Genomic DNA, 19,139 nt, shown 5'->3' on the forward strand with positions numbered 1-19,139 from the left:
CCCATCTGTGTGATACATGCATCCGTCTGCCCTGATCTAGTACAGTACTGTACTGTATGTGTCTCGGGGAATTGTGTGAATCCTGAAGTGTTCAGACATTTTCTGTAATCACTACGACCTTCAGTAACCTAACCTAACTTTACCTAACATAATTAATGGTTAGGTTAAGTTAGGTTAGGTTAGGTTTGCTGATGGTTGCAGTGATTACAAGAAATTCCTGAAAATTTTAAGCTTTGTGTAAAACTCTTAGTAACCCGGTGCACAGATACGTAAATTTAACTTTGCCGCGTGATATCACACTGGAAGGAAGCGGAGGATGTCACGGAATTTTTTTTTTTAATTTTATTCTTGAACAGATTATAATTGAGTGAATAGTGACCAAACTTATAATTCAGATACCGTACAGTTTTCATACAAACTTCTGCACCAACATAATTTTTAGAGATCAGGGGTGAAAGGTCAAGAACATTAGATCCTGCGAATGAAGTTTTCCCATATATGCACATGAATATCCCAAGAGTGTTAATGCTACTAGATGCTCTTGTACACAGTATCTGAAGACTGAGTGAATGGATATTAATTAAACTTGCCTCACAATTTTCAGTTCTACAGTGATTAACATAAGAGGTTGGTGATCAAAGGTCACAAGGGTACAAACCCAAACAATGAGGACATGGGACATACATATTTTACAAACACAGTGTGTGGGTTCTTTTTTATAGTTGTACCCTGTAATTACTTTTCTCAAGATGTTTCATGTTTGTTTGTCTAATGTAATTTTTATTTTGTCAGTAATGTTGTTTATGGAGCAAATTTTAATACATTTTTACTTTATTTTTTACAGGTGGTGATGTGGGTGGATTCAGTGGTGGGCCGGGTGGGGCTACTGGAGCGTCGTTAAGACTCAACCAGTACCCTGCACCCCATCCCCCTCCAGCTGCTGCCCCACAGCCTCCACAGGGGCCACCGCAGCTGCGTACACAACCACAGCCCCCACCTCATAATCCACACAACGCAACAGCTGCCCCTCCTGTGCCACATTCGCAGCATCACACACACACTCATGCTACGTTAACACAGCATTCACAACACCATCAAGTTTTACAGGTATGGATTCATTTATACCATGTTTAAAGTGTAGAGTGGGCTCATATCCTCCTAGTTGCTGGCATGTGCCTGGGGTAACCCCAATTCACCCAGCTGTGATAGAGGATTTGATTTTTGAGTTAGTGAAGTGAAGGAGGTTGAGTGTAGTGTAGGTCATACAGCCTCCTTATGTATTGAAGGCTTAGCATTCAGTGTGCTGTATCAACACTGCCCTCTACAGGCTGTCAGGGCAGTGGGACCTGCTATCACAAATGAATTATTTTATACATGCATCTACAAAATGAGGATGCAGAGAAGAAAAATTGGGAGATACTCGGGTGGAAGCATCAGATATACAGTATAATAATGAGTACAGTACGTACATGTTTCACATCTGATTTTTTCTTCTCACTAGTTCCACACCTCATTCAGTTACACTTCCTGTCTTTGTTCTTCAGCAAATCCTTAAGTTTATCCTCCAATTGCTGTACTGTGATTGCCTGTGTTCCTGCGCTCAGAGTTCTCCAATCTATACAGTATTCAGTTATTCTGCTAGTACAGGTATTTCCCTCCTATTCTTTTACTCAGGGTTTCCTCCTTGTTGTAGTTTGTACCAACTTCATTAGTAATATCATCCTCAGCAGAAAAGAGACCTTGAATTCTATACACTGCCATTTCCTGATTAGCTGTTCACTTTCCTTCCTCCCATCACTATCAGAGTTGGTAGTTGGATTGAAATCACTTTGTGTTATACCTTAACTTCACCTACAGGTGCAAGATCTGGTCTAAGGCTACCAAGATGATATTCCACTTCCTTTGGGGGGTTAAAGTCTGGAGTAGAATTTCAGGAAAGAGCCATTTTGGAAATTCATACCAGTTATCCCATCTTAGGCTGTGGGCACGTGTTGTTGTCAGCTCGCGCCCGCTGCCAGTGCGGACACATCTATGGGTTACAATGCTGCAAAGTCTTCCGCGCCCACCCACTCTCAGTGTGGCCGCGGCCCTAAGGCCGTTCACATTTACACATACTACTGTACAGTACTATACCCTACTGCCTTTTCAAGGATTGTTATGTGCTCCCCAGTGCTCGATTTCAAGTTCAAATTTTTAGCACACTTTGGTAATCTTAAGATCTGACTGCTAACTGTATTGAAGAGGAGTGCTAAGTTGGGGAAGTTAGCTTGTTACTGACCTTCCCATAACTATCAAGTTATCCCCTCATCGTACTGTGTACTGTATAGTATTATGTAGGGCCGAGGTCTTGATCCTAACCTGATTATCATTCTTGACAGGATTGTAGAGGTATATTCTTCATCTTTTGTAATTACCACCAATACACTCTTATGATTCAATAGGCTCTGTCTTACTGACTTTTACTTATACGGGATATAACACTCAAGTGATTTTCTCGGAGTGATTCATAGCTTTAGCTGTTTATCGAATTGAACCATCATTTGTTGGACCCGATATACTGTACTTAATTCCTTGGCATGAGATGGAAACAGTATGGAACAATGTTTCTGGTGTCCCTCCCTTTATTTTGATGGTTCTTAAACGTTTCGTTCACTTTTTTTTCTAAGGGGTCCCAGTTACAGTATGGTATGCTAGGTTTAATTGGCAAGAGCTTGTTTTTATAAGGGATAAAGGGATTTGAGTAAAGCAGCTCTTACGTTTTTCAGTATGATAACTGGAATATGGTGATTAGGCAGTTATGGATATCCGGTATTCCTTTGTTACATTTTGTAGATGTAGAGAGTTGTTTCTAGTTGGAAATCTTTTATTAACTATTGATCTTTTTTTTTTATAAAATCATCGGATTCACATACTATACTGTTCAAATTATAAGTTGCATTATGTGGACATTATGTAAAAATGGGAAGTATGCAAATGTTTGCAGGGAGATGAAAGGTTGTACAGTAGTAGGACACTGAAATAAAGTGTCATCGGAATTTTAACTGTTATTGAGATGACAAAACCTCATCAAATAACTACCATCACTGAACAGATGTGCTCAGTGTGTGAGAGGTGACAGTGGGTTCCATATGCCTGACAGCCTGTATGGGGTGGAAGGAGTTCACTACAGTACACTGAATATGAAGCTTTTGGAACACAAGGAAAAGGTCCTGTACTGTATTGCCATTACCGTACTCAACAACCATGCACCATTCACTTGTAAGTTAGTTACCCACTATGTAGATAGGTCAATTTGAGGTGACTACTCAGTGGTTTGCTGAAGGACTTGATTTGAGCATCCATTGGGCTTGAAGGTTAGTGTTATATTTATATGAATTCCATGGCCTTTCAGTACAGTATGTGCAAGAAGACTATTAAGATGAAGAATAATAAAAAGATGCATGATAATGATGCAATTGTTTGATTAGATGCTTAACTTGGTGTTAGTGTTACACTGTCATCTTTATGCTTTGCATTGTTTTATTTATGGAGCTTTAATTTGTAATTGCTAATTTTTTCCTTGTGCAGGGTGGTGGAGTAGGTGGCCATGGTACAGGTGGAGTGGGCACGGGAGTAGGTCAGGTTGGAGTCCCACCTGGACCCAGTCCTGCACCCCCAGGGCCTCCACATGACCTTAGTTCACAGAGTCTCCCTCCAGGATCAACTCCACAAATACAGCAAGGTTCGGGTAAGTTTATTTGGAAAGTAAGACAAATCAGATTGTGATTTTCATACTAGCATTGCCCTCAATATAATTGTAAGTGTTGGAGTGGGAGAAATTGAAATTAGGTCAGTAGTTGTGCATTTGTCAGGATATAGAAAGGATTGTATCCAAGTACGGCAGCAGCCAAGATTTATAAAGAGGGCTTTCAAAAATTATTGCCCAGAGAGAGATTACATGAATCTGAAAGGTTTGTTCTTATATACAGTACAGTATATATTTTTTTTTTACCTGACTTGAGCTGAAGGTTTTAAATGAAGTGTGGCCACCACTTTTCATTTGCTTTCAGTATTAAAGTTTTATAATTTTCTGTTTGTCAGAAACTATATAAAAATGTTACTTGGGTAATCCCTTCCAGAGGATCCTCTGATATGATTGTGCAGTCTGCCAAAAAGTATCATTGATTTTCCTGTCCTTACAATTAGGAACAATGGATGACCTGTATTAATATATTCTCTAGTGCATCGTTATATGTTGGTGTACCTGATTCACCACATTTCTTTTGGTCCTGGAGTAGAATTTTTTTAAATAATAAAAAAAAAAAAAATCATTTAACTAGTCAAAAGTCAATGAATACATATTCAAGTACTATTGTACACCCTTCCTTAAGTATTCACAGGGGACACATTCTCTAAATGTAATATGATTATGAATTTCCACTAATACTTTCATTGTAATTACCTGTACTGTACTGTATGCAACAACCAGATCTGCCCAGTTTATGGGGCTCCGATTTAAAGGAGTTCAACTTAGAACAGTCTTACAATTAATGAAAACAGCTTCACATACACCATTAGAGGAAACTGCTTGGTGCTATGCCAACCGTAGCTAATAATTTAGACAAAGTATGAAAATTAATAATTCATGTTAAATTTAGAAAGAAAGAAAACAATAATGGATTCATAATACAGTGGTCCCTCGGTTAATTCGTTCCAGAAGGTCGTTTGTTAACCGAAACCATTGTTTCTATGAGATTTTGGGTAATTGGTTCCAGCTCACCGAAAATTACATACAAAGTAAAAAGAAAATGCAGTAAAGTACATTTACTTTGAGGTGTGTATGTAGAAGGCTCCTGGTTGGTGATGATGATGGGAATTAGAAGTGGGGGTGGAGGAGAAGTCACCCCAAGCTTGATGCCGTCGTTTCACCTATGAAATTTTAAGTTCACTAGGTGTAATTCAAGATTATTTTCTTTAAATCAACACTGCACTGCACTATATATTGTCAAAATATGTTAAATAAATTTCAGAATGACCAAAAATTGTACTGTAAAAACGTAAAAATACTCCGTGTTCAAGAGACCCACAAGCAAGATGTTTCCTCCACTGAACAGAGATACAAACTGAAGCCTTGGTGGGTGAGTGAAGTGGCTGATGGGCGCACCAAAAACTAGTTCCCTGTACTGCAATTATGTTAAATAAGTGTTAAAATGACTAAAAAATTTAATATAAAACTTGGACAATTATTGAATAGCACAACCTTCTTGATATATACTCAAATTTTAATGAATGTAAGCCCTAGAACTGATTTCTGTATTGGCGGACTAATCTTCCAGCTAGTGAGCAAGCCAAAGCATGTCGAAACATTTTCGTAAGAATTTCGTTAACCGAAATGAAGATTCTTATGGAAGGTAATTCGTTAACCGAGGCGTTCGTTAACCGAGGGACCACTGTAAAGCATAATATTTGGAAATAAAGTTATCCCTCACTATGAATGTTTACTTTACGAATACGGTACTAAAGGGTGTGTCAGCTCTGGGTTGTGAGAGTCTCGGTCAGTGTGAATTGGCTTGCATGTTTTCAGTCGGGTCTTGCTGAGTGAATTTGTGCAGTTTCGGCTCTGGCCCAAGACACAATTGGACACCATAATGTAATTCTGAAAATATCCTGTTTTCTCCCATTCCTTGTTTTCTAACAACTGAGCTTTACATGTTATATCTGAAGTATTATATTTATTAAACTGTCATACAACAAATTTATAATTTTGTTTCAGGAGGGACTTTACCGGTGGCATCAGCACATAGTATGATGTACTCTTCCACCACACAGAACCAGCCCCAGGGACCACAACCTAATGCTCAGGTTAGATGACTCACTTTTCAGTGAATATAAATTTTGTATCATAGGGGTGTTTAGTAAATGTACAGTAAGTATTATAACAAGGTACCTTCTCTCGAACACCCACTGCTAGAACCTGCCCTCTAGCAGGGGACTTCACTTGTTGCAGTGACAAGTTATACTGTTTAGCAGATCACTGTTAGTGTTGTAAAACAGCTTCTTACCCAGATAACCAAGATTGATATCTTAAGCTTCAAACTAGTTCATTGTTTTCTTGAGTCCCAACAACACTTCATGGTATAATAGGTTTTAATGGTACAGTAAAAAGTAGAAGAGTAAGGCTTTAAACATTTTAATACTTATACAATATACAGTATAGTATGCCTTTTACAGTAAGAGATGATTTAAAGTAAGGGAATGGAGTCTTTCCTCAAATGGGTGGGGTTTTGTTATTCTGAATCTTCACACCACTGTATTTTATGAAGGTCTGGGATTAAGAGAAGCACATGGGGGTAGCTTTAATAGGTTTGAGTTTCTTAGGTTGTACCTTTGGTTTGTCTGGAATTGGAAATAGTTATTCTTAATCAAGTGATTAACTGATTTATAAAGAAATTTAGCACAACTGTAAGTTTTAATATCCTCAAATTTTTGTGTTAGTGGTGCTGGAGAACCCCCCATAGTGTATGACAGTGAATCAAGGGTTGGTAAATAAGATCATAGTAGATTATTGCTGTAAGTGTGGTACAGGTTGCTGCTAAATGGATTAAAAATTTACATGCAGTTCAAGATGTATTTTGATCAAATTGAATAATCTGTAGGAGTCATAGAATTGTCAAATTTTTTTCCAAATCATGACATTCATGTGTACGGTATACAAAATATAATATTTATGTACTTTACTGTATGCATTACAGGGTCAATTCTACCCTCATCCTGGAGGACCCAATGCCCCCCCTCACTTGCACTCCAGTGGCCAACCACGGCAGGTCACCATTGCTCATTCACAACATATACCAGTAAGTCTCTTCTTTTATCACAGTTACAAAGAGCAGTTTTATTAACTGTTGGCTGGGAGGATGTTCTTGTGAATGTTAGTTTACTTTTTCTGTTGTCACCAAATCATTGGAACTGAGAATAGAATATTCAGATAAAAAAAACGTAGTTAAGATTTGCAACACATGTGGGATCCATAAATTCTTAAAAGAAAGGAGTCTCCATATGATATGAATTTTCCACGCAGCAGGAAAATCACAATATCATGATCAAGACCATTACAGTATATGCTTCACCTGATCATAGAAGACGAGCAGTCATACCTGTCTCAATTGTTCAGCTAAACTCATAATGGGCAGGAGGGTTGGTTTTTGTCTTTGAACCTCTGCTTATTTCTGGTCCCTGAAGATTTTGAGGATGAACTTACGTTAATGTCTTCTCTCACAACCTCATTGTGATTTAGAGCATGAATTAGTGGCAGCCACACAGTTACTTACCTTTAATTATGACATGGAATTAGATCAGCTAGCATTTTGGTCGGTGTTTAATGAGATTTTTTATTGTTATTATTACTTTGTAAGCCTGTCATTAAACTGTGAGCACACGGGACTAGGTTTTTCTGTTGAGAGTAACTCTCATTACTCGGGGGTGTTCTACTCTTAAAGGAATTTAACTAGTAATCTCTCTCTTAGCCAGAATCTTTGATCCCCAGAACTCTTCAATCGGCAGATTTAATTATTTATTTAGTTATTTATTTTTTTAGCATTCCAAGAAAATTTTTGACTGCAGTCGAACAGCGCATCAAAAGGGTTAAAGAGACTTGGCTGTCATGAGAACGAAAAATTAATGGGGAGTAAAATCCCATGGTAGATCAAAGTCCATCCACTAATGTGTAGTCAGCTGGGTCTAGGACAGACTTTTCAGGTTTATGTGTGTGTGTGTGCATTACTCATCTTACTTAGGTATCGGGAGCTGTGAGTTTAATCATGAAATGGGGATTTGGGACCAATTATCCATTTTTTAATGCAGTACAGTACTGTACTGTGTAGCATAATTAGTCTTGTCTGCTTCTTCTATATTTTTTTACCTTTTTATATTCTTGTCCTCATACAAATACTTTCTTCTTGCAGAGTTATCCTGTAATGCCACCAAATGTGATGCAGTTTTATCCTTCTGCACATGGCGGGAGTAATTTAGTATACCAGCTCTCACCGGTGAGTAAGGTATCTTGCTCTTATTTTATGTTTTTAATAAAAGCAAAATTTTATTGAAAGTAGATTTAGATTAGATTTATTCTCGCTGGTTTGTTTCCATGACTTCAATGGCATTTTGATTTATTGAAGTACCAACAGAAAATTTAATATAAACAAAATATTGAGATATAGTATTGTGTTTTAACAGTGCAGGTTCCCATCCTGATTATCAGAATCAGGAAATTTCATATCAGGTTGTATTTCTGGCTTTACTCAATATGATTGTCTTTCCTCTTTTTTTTATCTCCTATGCCATTTTAAGAAAATATTTCAGCAGTGCCTCAGTCATGTGATTCTTTATTTGCATTATGCATTGTGCTTTAAGGTATTTAGGTGATGTTTCCCCCTTCAGGATTTAAATTTTCTTGGTGTTTTTAGATTCTGCTGATTTAGTTAAGTATCGTGGAAGAAATGATAAAAGTTGATACCTACTGGCCCTAAATTTTCAGGACACACACTAACACACAACACAGTATATGTGATCCTTATTATATGCAATGGTTGTCTTTCAGAAAAATTCACTTAACCTACACTTTAGTGCCCTAACCCTATTTCTGCCACCAGTTCATGACATTCTAATACTGTAATAGTCTCCTAATAAAATACAGTAATAATAATATTAATATAAAAGACCATTTCAAATAAAATACTTCAGTACACACCCACAGAAGGTGACATGCTTATCACTGATCATACACAATGCTCTGTCACTATTATTCCCTCCTGTGCATTTGTATTTAAGAAATCCCGATACTGTACCTGTACATGTATTGTAAAAATTATTATTTTTATTCAAAACAAATCTACAAGATATTAAGATTTTTAAATACTCTATAGATCTAAACACTGTTGGTAACTCGGGTGTTTTGCTTGTTTGGGGCACATAGCATATAGCTGCACCAAAGCGTATTTAAAGCAGTGTACACACTAAAACAGTTTTCCCGCCTACACATCTTGTTAAAAGAAATATTAATATTATTTAAAAATTACTATTTTTAATACAAATCCACCAAATATTAAGATATTTAAATACAAATCAATGGAATATTTAGTCAGGCTCTTGCTCTATGGGAAGGGGTTGGATGTATGGGTAGCAGGCTATGTGAGGCTTGGTGCATGCCAAATTTGAAATGGCAGCCACATGCCAACTCAGGTATAGGCAGGTTTGCAATCATCATGGGCAAAATAGTGTCTCAAATAATTTTGCACGCATTAACAGATGTGCTTTTTGCAGAGTTGCATTTGACGAGGAACAACTATTGTTGACTTGTCAAAGTTTAAATGCATAACCAAGCTCGGATGTTCATTCATGAACTTCACCCCATTTAAAATTTGTGAACTTGATTTGCAATGTTAGTGTAATCTTCTTCCATTTTATATGGAAACAAGTGCTAGGACAGGAGACAGAAGCCACACCAATAAAGCAGCACAGATATCCACAGTACAAAAGCTTATGCAAGACTAATGCTTGTTGTGTGCGTCATTTTGCTTAGCATGAACTTTCCAGCGTCCACAATGCACTACACTTAAGTTAGTAATAGCTAGTGGGAACCAAGGTGTGCAGAATATGTGATTTCTCTTGTTCAACTGCCTATGACCGAGTTTATCTTGCATATAATGAATTTCTGGTGGAAATAGGGTATTCATATATAAGTAAAATTGCATATGCTGAACTCGCTTATAAGGAGGACCTACTTTTATACTATTTATACTGTAGCATTAGACCACCATAAGTTCATGCGCCTCAGGACTGACAGGCTCAAACTTAGTAACTTTATGAAGTAATAATCAGTCTATAATATGGGTACAGTGGCCTTTGGGACTGCAAACCCAAAATATCAATTACACTTTATGATATGAACAATATACCACCCAGCGCTAAAAGAGCTCGCATCAAATATACTAGAGATATGTAGTATTAAAATGATGCATGAATTGTTTGGAGTAATCGTACTCACCGTCCAAGTATTTGGTGTACCTGTACGTATTTCTAATACCACAAAGGGTTGTATTTGTCATGAAGAATGTGTGTATGTTTGCTGTAGCTATGTCAATTACAAAAGGAGGCATGACTGTGATCTCTATTAAACTCAGGTGGGGAGGGTGGGAGGTGCTGCCGATGTGATTTGGTGTGAGAGGGCCAATACAGGCTTCGAATGAGGCTAAGTTCTCGCATGAGAGAGTGAACATGAATTTGTATGAAAGTGATTGTAAATCTTATTACACTCTAACACCCTGAAATCCCATCCCTATGCTGGAAAATGCAACTGACTTCTGGGTCAGATTTCAGCTTTGCCTGATTCAGAAAAAGAAACTACAGAGAGGCATCATAACACCAGGCATACAATATCACTTATACTGTAACTAAATTCAGTGATGTACTTTAGTAATTCACACTACTCATAAAACCTTTTCAGTAACGCATCCAAGCTAATTTTTCCAATTTTACATATTTAATGGAGGATAAAGGAAATACAGTATAGTCTCGGTTTACATGGTCAATTAAACCCGTGGAGGTCCGCGTAAAACGAGAAACGCGTAGACGAAATAACAGAACATATGGGATTAATTGAAATAGAGACTGGGCCGACCCTCAGACTACCCTTTTTCCGACAGAATACGTACGTTGTAGTAAAAATAACATCTTAATTTTATGATGGTATGCACACACAATTAATATTTAAGAGAAATATCAATAATATTAGGTTTTTTAACACTTACGTTAGTAGAAGAGATGGCTGGGCACACGGGGATGGGGGGTTGGTTCCGAGGCAGAGGGCATATTATTGGCCCTCACCTGTATCACCTGTATCACTATCCACCACAGAGGCTTGCAGGGCCTCTTTGTCAAACCCCTCAAAGTCCATATCCTCACTATCACTGACTTGGGCTGGCTGTGGTGGGTGAAGAACTCGGTAATGTTTTGTTGACTGGACGACCTAGTGCGCACCCTGCCTGCGCCGCTTCCCGTGTAAATGATGGAATGTACCGTGTAACTAATAATTGCCTGTCTGGCCAGGTGCTGCGTAAATGACCAACCGCGTAAAGGAATCCGCGTAAATCGAGACTATACTGTAGTAAGATTGTATGGGGGGGCATTTGTTCAGACATTGAAGAGATTCATGTGTTCAAAGAAGGTAATGATATTGGTGATTCACCTGACAGTTGAAGTGTTCAGATTTTTGCTTTCCTTGTTTTATTTTTTTATTTATATATTTTTATATTTTTTATTAATTAATTTATTATTATTATTTTATTATTTTTTTTTTGGTGTGGGGTGGGGGGGGGGAACCTTGTCATCATTTAAGCTACAGAATACAAAAGGTGCTTATGTTGTGGAACTACAGGTTGAAGCTCCCATATTCAACAACCATGGCACCAGCTGTGAGCCAGATATTTTTTGGAAAATTACCATTATTTAGAAGATCATATTTGACACAATTTTTAAACTGAGGTTCCTTCATCCAACTTTTTTTAAAAGAGCAATTTTATCTGCAGTTGATACTACAAACTGCTTCCTCTTCCCACCTCCACCAGTAAATTTTTTTATGTTTGGGAACCATGGTGCAGTCCATTAAGGGTAGAATAAATCTGTAACATTTATACAAGTACACCACCCCTCTCAGATGTGAATTCAAACAAACAAACTGAATTGCGGTAGCGATTGGCTTGCCACCAAAACATTAACGGCCAACTGGTGAAACTACGAGACATTGTCACTTGATGGAAGGTTTACCAGCGAATACAATTTTCTGTTTTTACATTTAGTACTAGTTGAAGTAGCTACAATCCTGTCATACTTTCTTGCAAGTGCAAAACGAATTTTTGTACTGAGCCGCACAACATTCATAGCCCAAAATCACACACTGGAGCAGTGTCATGGTATGAATGAGTGAATGGTTTTCAAATACTTAAACTGTACAGAACAGTGTTATATATTTTATAAAATGCAGGTGGATGCACCTAGGTCATAACAATAGTAAGTTGGCATATCACATGTCCCAATATGACAAAGAAATATCATTAACCAAGACTGAAGTGAAAAGCGTGTGCATGTATGTTGATAACTAACTGAAAATCTTGGACCATCGTAAGAAAAAGGTAAATGAAGGAAATAAATTACCAGGGCTTCTATGAACATCAATCGCATATCTAGGTGATCTTTCCCTAATACTGTAAGTTGCGGCATATAAGTCGACCTCAAGATTTTTAGTTCAAGATTCAGGTTTAGGCCTATACTCGCTGTAAAAGTCGACCCCCCAAGGCCCAAACATAGGCTAGGCTAGAACTGAAATGTGGATATAGCCCCGGGCTAGGGTGCCGCTGGCCGTATCCCCCACGCGGGGTAAATCGAGAAAAATAAACTTTTCCAAAAATAATTTTTAACCTTTTTAAATGATAATACAATAAAATAGAAACAAGAAAAACTATATATTGACCCTCTAGAAACTTCTCTGTGGCCGCAGTGGTGAGGGAGTAAGGGGACAGTGTTGTTTTGACAGCTAGCACTCGTGATCACTACGCACTTCGCGACAAGTTTTTGCTTGCCTTTATGTCCGAGATGGTCAGTAATGTATATACATATTTACTAATTATAATACTTATTTCTTATAAATAATTCATTTAGAATATTTTATTTGCATTATTTTTCATAAAAAGTGCTCAGCAACACACGCAGTCGGTCGCCAGGCTGTCTTTGTGTTTGGTTGAGCAAGTAATGCATAAAATAATTATCGGAATAATAATTCCACAAATAAATATATTTATAACATAATCATAGCATTATTTTCCAGTAATACTACACTACAATACAACTACAGTACATTACTTTTAGCAATATTACTTTGATACAACATGATAAAATGAACAAACAATGAAAATGAAACAAACAAAAGTAGTTACTTACATTCAGGAAGCTTCCCTGTGGCCGAACGTGTGGCGTGACAGGCAAATAGTCACACTGAAACTTGATAACCCGCGCTGAGCATTCAAACGATGGCGTATGTTCTGGAACGTCACCCGGGGTGTTAGGGTTATAAAATGTGTCCTTTCACATATTCTGACGAACATTAATATACAGTTAGTTCCCAAGTTACTAACGCATGGATAAAATGAATGACTATCCGTAGGGACTTAATACAGTAGACCCCTGATTTAACACAAGAGTTGGACCAACAATTGTTGCACAAAATTGAAGTATGTTAAATCGATCAATTTATTTCATAGGAAAAAGAAAGGATACCGGATATCAGCCCCAAAACATATACCCAAAACTTTTTAAGAAACAACTGTTACTCACTTAAAAACTAATTTCAGATGGAATTTCTGGTAGAACTTATAAAACACTTTTTAACAATTTATAAGTCACCTTAAGTTGAAGCTGCTAGTCAGTCAAGTTTCAACAATTGATGGTAATTTGTTTGAAACAATATTAAACCCATAAAAATATATTTAACGCTCCGCACACCATGATATGAATACGGGTCAATAATAATCTAGTCCACTCGGCATGGACTAGTATTTATGTCAGTTAAGAGAAAAAAATTCACCAAAAATCGAGTAATTATGAGTGACGCGTGAGATGTTGGTGCGTCATTCCTGTGGGCCTCTTCTCTCGTGGTAATCCAACTCCAATTAGCTGCATGGCAACTGGCCATAGAATGGCACCATGAAGACATCAGTTTTTTCTCAGCAGGCAAGCTGAAAGGTCCTCTGCTGGGTTTTTAAAAATTATATCGCTATCCATCTCGCACACTGCTGCAACCGTCATGTATCAGCTACACTATATTGCCCCTCTGGCTGTACAAGAAACACGTCTCATTTATATGGAAAAGTGATGCAAAGTGTTCATATAAGTACTGTATATATATATATATATATAGTGTAATTTGTTTATTTTAAGATATTTCACTTGTTCAAACTTGTAAAGTGCGCTATAAATTTCCCTCTGTGGACACGATAAATATCTCGATAATCTGCAAAAAGTATTGTGAAGTGTTTATATGTTTATTTAAAAAACTTCAATTGTTCAAATGTATGGAAACTGCTTTGTCGTATATCATACTCCCCCCAATTGCAACTCCTCAAGCATCTACCATCACACTGAAAGGTAAGATTATTTTTAGATATACAGTAGTTTTATAATACTGATATAAAACTACAAAGATGTATTATTGTATACTATATGTTACACTCCAATGTGTTGTATAACAGTACAGTACGCAATCTGGGGATGGAATTTTTTCTTTCTAAATATGATTACAGCCAAACTGTATATGCTAGCAAAATTCTAAAACCACCAAAACATACCTAGACACTTATACTAACCACTGGAATAATAGTAAAATAAAATACCAAATAAGGCATAAACTAAAAATAACTGAACAATATGGCAAAAATTCTTGATATTCTGTTTTTTAAATTTATCGGCATTATTAATACTAATAAAAAAATGTTTCACTAATTCAAAGCGGAAAAATTTATATTTTATTTTATTTTTTATATATTTTTTTTAGGTGTCTAGCTCTTATTGTCCTTACAGTATTTGATTGTTGGCTAAAACACAAGTGCTGTGCAGTATTGAAACTGTAATGAATGAGTTCACATCTTCAAATTGAATTCTTCTTTTTTCTTTCCCACTTCTGTCTAGTTTCATGTAAAAGTACAGTCAAATTTATGAAGAATGTACAGTACAGTAGTTGTTGGATTCAGATGAAAAATAAACCAGTTGCTAAAAAAATTATTTGAAGGAAAAAAAGATAGAGAGCCGCTCTTCCATGCTAAAAGTTCACAACTAACCTTGTGCTTGGGAGGGGATGGATGTTACAAATACGGCATTGGGCAAGAGTGTCAGTGAAGTACAGTAATTAAAAGTGTTTAATGCTTCTCTAAAAAATGAAACATTAAAAAACATTTAACTATAATAGTTTCACATTAAAGGCTGAACTCGCCATACCTAACCAGTGGCAAAGAGATTAAAAGTTTTTCTAAGACACCTCTTTTTCTTACTTAAACACTAATTCTATCATTTCAAAATACTTTTTCACAAGTTATAACTCACTTTGAGTGAGTTCAACTGTTTCCTAGACTACAGTTGTTCAGACTTAGGTTCAGTGATAGATCAATACAACTTAGGTTTTGGAAATTTTGTAGATCTGTACAGCAGTCATCTACAGCCTAAAATTTGTCATAATGAACTGTTTTCATTTAATTATATATAGCTCTATATAATATAATACAATAATAAAAATGTTTTAATAATGACAGCATGCTGCAAGCAGCTGAAAACTAGATGGTTACATTTCTTTAACCACATACACACACATACAAATGCATGTTTCAGGCCTCAACTGGATCACCACCACACATGCATATACATTATGGAGCATTTTATAGCATCCAATAAGACTCGCAGGTAAATGAAAAATTATTGAATAAAGTCTAAAGCCTTAAATTTATCGTTAAGAAAGTGTTTCTTACTTTTACCTATGATAATTGAATGTAGGTCACCTTAACAACATAATGTTATAATTAAAATATTTTAACAATGAGAGCATGTAGCAAGAAAGATGATGGGTAGGTGTGATGGTGAGGGATGTGGTGGTGATGAGTGAGATGGTCATAAGAGGTGGATGAGGTGATGTGCTAGTTTCTATGGTTGCTGCTCTGCCAGCCACTGATGGTCAGCTGAGGTCTTCAGCTTCAAATTCGTTATTATCAATTGTGTGTTTCTGTTACTGTATGATCATTAAACGTAACTCTACAAAATAAGTTTTGCATGTGCAATTTTGTACATTAGGGATTTTTTAAGAAAAGAAATCCTCCAGTAAACAAGAAGTACACTAGGGTCTCGTTATAGTACAACTTGATATGCTTATGATTTAGAATGGTCAATAAAAGAAATTTACACCCCATAATATAGTACGGTCTAATTGCATTATCGTACTGTACTATACAGTGTAATTCAGCAGTGGTAACAGCACAGAGCTGTAGTGATGATGTGGCGTCACTAAGGTACATCTGCCACGTTTGTCCGAGTCTTTATCCCACTTGTTTCTCCAACACGTTCTTGCCACGTTGACATCCTATGATATGACATCAGATTGCCGATACAATGATGTTGTTGCCATGAATGACTCTCACGAGTTATCTGTACAGTCATTTTTCCTCTCTCTAACTAGCCCCCTAATCCTATGTTAGTGGTGGTAACTCTTACCCCATGACCTAATTGCTAGGTTACTAATCTGTGTCACTGACAATTTGTCAGTCTTTTCTTGACTCGTCTCCACCACGCACTCATTCAGCAATTTGCCTATTGTCCAATTTCTCCTCATTTATTCTTTGATAGTGTGTGTGGCAAAATGGAATAAAACAAAACTTTGGTAATGTGAAGGTTTGCTACCTCAAGTTTGCCTCTGACTGTCCTCTAGGCTAAGTTACACACATATAGTGACTGGCTATTCTCTGTTTAGCTATTTCTTGTTTTGCCCTTATAAACCTTCACCAACATGAATGAAAAGCAACCAAAAAGTAACAAGAATGTTGCGGATAGCAAGAGACTAAGAAAACCTATTTCAGGAGAGATGAAAATGAAAGCGATTGAACATTTTGAAAGGTGATAGTTTACTACTAACATTCTCTGGCAGGTTATTACTGTACAACAGTTTACTACTCTGGCTTCTTTAACTTGGGGCTTTTTTTTAGGTTTAGCACTGTCACCACAATCATTTCCACTATGTTTACCAGTCAATTTGGATATGAAAGCACAATAAAATCCATATAAAATAAAAGGAGTACCCGGTAAGCTTTCCAGATTCAAACAAGCACAGAAACAGAGTAAGTAGTTCAGACAGGCACTTATGGAAATGGCATAACCATCGTTTATAGCAGGGCAAACTAAACTCTTACCTGTATTGTACTGTACTGTTGTGTTTCTACATACAGTCTGTTTGTATTTCCATTTATCCTTCTGTTCTTTTTACCAATTCATGATGGAAACCCCCAACTTTGAATAAGTGCCTAACCTTTATGGCAGTATAAAAAATGGCAACAGCTTAGCATACTGTATTTTTACTAATAGGAAAACATGAAAATTAACAGTGGGATTTTGTTTATTAATCGTTTTTGTACCATTGAATTTTTTAAAATCAAAGTTTCATAAATTGTAGTCTATCAGATTTGCGATTTTTTTTTAATTCTGAGGTACTGTACTACAGTACTGTATTATTATGGCTTTGCTTCAGTAAACATTTTTTTACACTTACGTAACAGTACAGCTTTTTGTTTGCTTCTGGAGGAAAAAAAGGTTGGCACCCTTCACCCCAATTTTTTGCTGGTCATTAATAAAGGAAGTGCTATTTCTTTTTGTTTTGACAGTCTTTGTTTACTGTATCATACTTTTCTTTCAATCTTCTTAATAATTAGAAGATATGGTGAAAAACACATAATAAGGGGGTTGGGAAGTTGGGGTGTCGATGGCCCCAGTGAGGGATGGTGTAGAAAAGGAGGGGGGAGTGCATTGATATCAGTTGTACCTCAAAGTACCACTCGGCACAAGGCGATAAAATTTTTGTTTCATAGGTTTTCGTGTTGAAATCATTTTATTATAGTTCAGTATACTGTACATCTTGTGTTAATAGGTTGTATGAGTTGTACTGTTTGCAAGGTATGTCAGACATAACTCCATGAAGGTATACTGTATATAGTTTACAGGTTCTACAGTGAAACCTTGATATTTCAGCATTCTTTATGCAGAATTAACCCAAAACCAGGGCAATGTTCAGAGAATCTCATAAAATCTTATATTCGGTTAAACTCCTGAAATTCAGAACACCTGGTACTGTATTGGTTCTCTGTGTCACTGTTCTGTTATCCTGCCTTGCTGTTGCCTGCACTCCTGCCCAGCCATAGTTTACCAGTTCTTTAGCTTGTAAGGACACATTTTCAGCCATTACATTGACAAGTTTAGTCAGTGTATTTTTGCTGTCAATGGCTTCTAATAAATAAAAGGACCACATCCCAGTAATGGGTGTAGTGATGCAGTGGATAGTATCGACAGTGACAGTGATTGTATCAACCAGAGGAGAAGATACCAAATGCAGTAATGAAATAAGGCTTGTTGATCACTTTATTTGCTTTCTTGAGCAGAAGAGCATGGTAACTCAGCATGATGTACAGGAATCAAACAGGTAAACGAGAGGCCCAAACTTCATGAAGCTTGCGACATTGAAGGAACACTTTAATAATGCATCAATGAACTGTCAACGATTAGGGCAGCAACTCCAAGCCAGTCCGCAAGACCATTACCTTATACTGTACACATGAAAAGGAGTTAACGTTTACTGAACCTCCTGCTGCATTCTCATCTGCTCCTAGAGTGAATGAAATGAATATTACCTCTTGTCTCTTGTTGCTTCCACATCTACTGACCCAGACGTCACACTCCACCATCCATGTAATTGTCCTCACTATAAGTTCATCTGTTTCCTTTGGAAGAAGGACCAAGGATGTTACTTTGGTAAGTAAATACCTGTAAATGAATTTTTTTTTTTTTTATTATCTAACTTTATAAGGTACTGTAGTTGAAGTACATTGGTATACCTGTACTGTATAAGTCCAGCATTTTGGTTCCCTTTTATTTGGCTAATCAGAAGACAAGGAAAATAATAAAATCCAGCAAATTATAAAGTTTTACTGCAAAAAAAAAACCTTGAAAGGTCACTTAAAACAAACCAATGTTAAAAATAAAAAAAAAAAATAGGAGGAAAAATCCTTTTACACCAGTTTCAGTGAAATCATATACTGTACAATATAACAAAAGTATATTTCACTAGATTCTCACTGATTTGGCCTCCATTAATTTGAAGTATGCCAGCTGATCCATACATTTTTTCATGGACAACATATCCAAATTTGGAATAATTGTTGACCAATTGTACAAATGATTTGAATTCTCTATAAAACGAGTGTACTTTTGAAAATGTTGTGGTTGCACTGTTAGACATGTCACTTAAATGGCAGGTTATCTTTCATATCACTTTTGCATGTATTTACACCCTACACAAGGCTGGTTTTGGA

The 19,139-nt window shown here is 36.7% G+C and overlaps 1 protein-coding gene across 6 annotated transcripts in view; it reads left to right on the forward strand.

Moving 5' to 3' along the window:
• The window catches only part of LOC121879125 (eukaryotic translation initiation factor 4 gamma 1-like), a 141,528-nt gene that overhangs the window by 41,325 nt on the left and 81,064 nt on the right, over positions 1 to 19,139 (forward strand). For 4 of the 6 annotated variants that reach the window (XM_042385707.1, XM_042385702.1, XM_042385704.1 and 1 more), the window contains exons 2-6: positions 845 to 1,107; positions 3,568 to 3,727; positions 5,753 to 5,841; positions 6,732 to 6,833; positions 7,941 to 8,033. In XM_042385707.1, coding sequence (XP_042241641.1) covers positions 845 to 1,107; positions 3,568 to 3,727; positions 5,753 to 5,841; positions 6,732 to 6,833; positions 7,941 to 8,033 — 707 coding nt within the window. The remainder of the gene's footprint in view (positions 1 to 844; positions 1,108 to 3,567; positions 3,728 to 5,752; positions 5,842 to 6,731; positions 6,834 to 7,940; positions 8,034 to 19,139) is intronic. The other 2 variants (XM_042385703.1, XM_042385706.1) reach the window with 1 other exon arrangement.

Source organism: Homarus americanus, unplaced genomic scaffold (assembly GCF_018991925.1).
Source record: "Homarus americanus isolate GMGI-L3 unplaced genomic scaffold, GMGI_Hamer_2.0 scaffold4060, whole genome shotgun sequence".
Taxonomy (NCBI): domain Eukaryota; kingdom Metazoa; phylum Arthropoda; class Malacostraca; order Decapoda; family Nephropidae; genus Homarus; species Homarus americanus.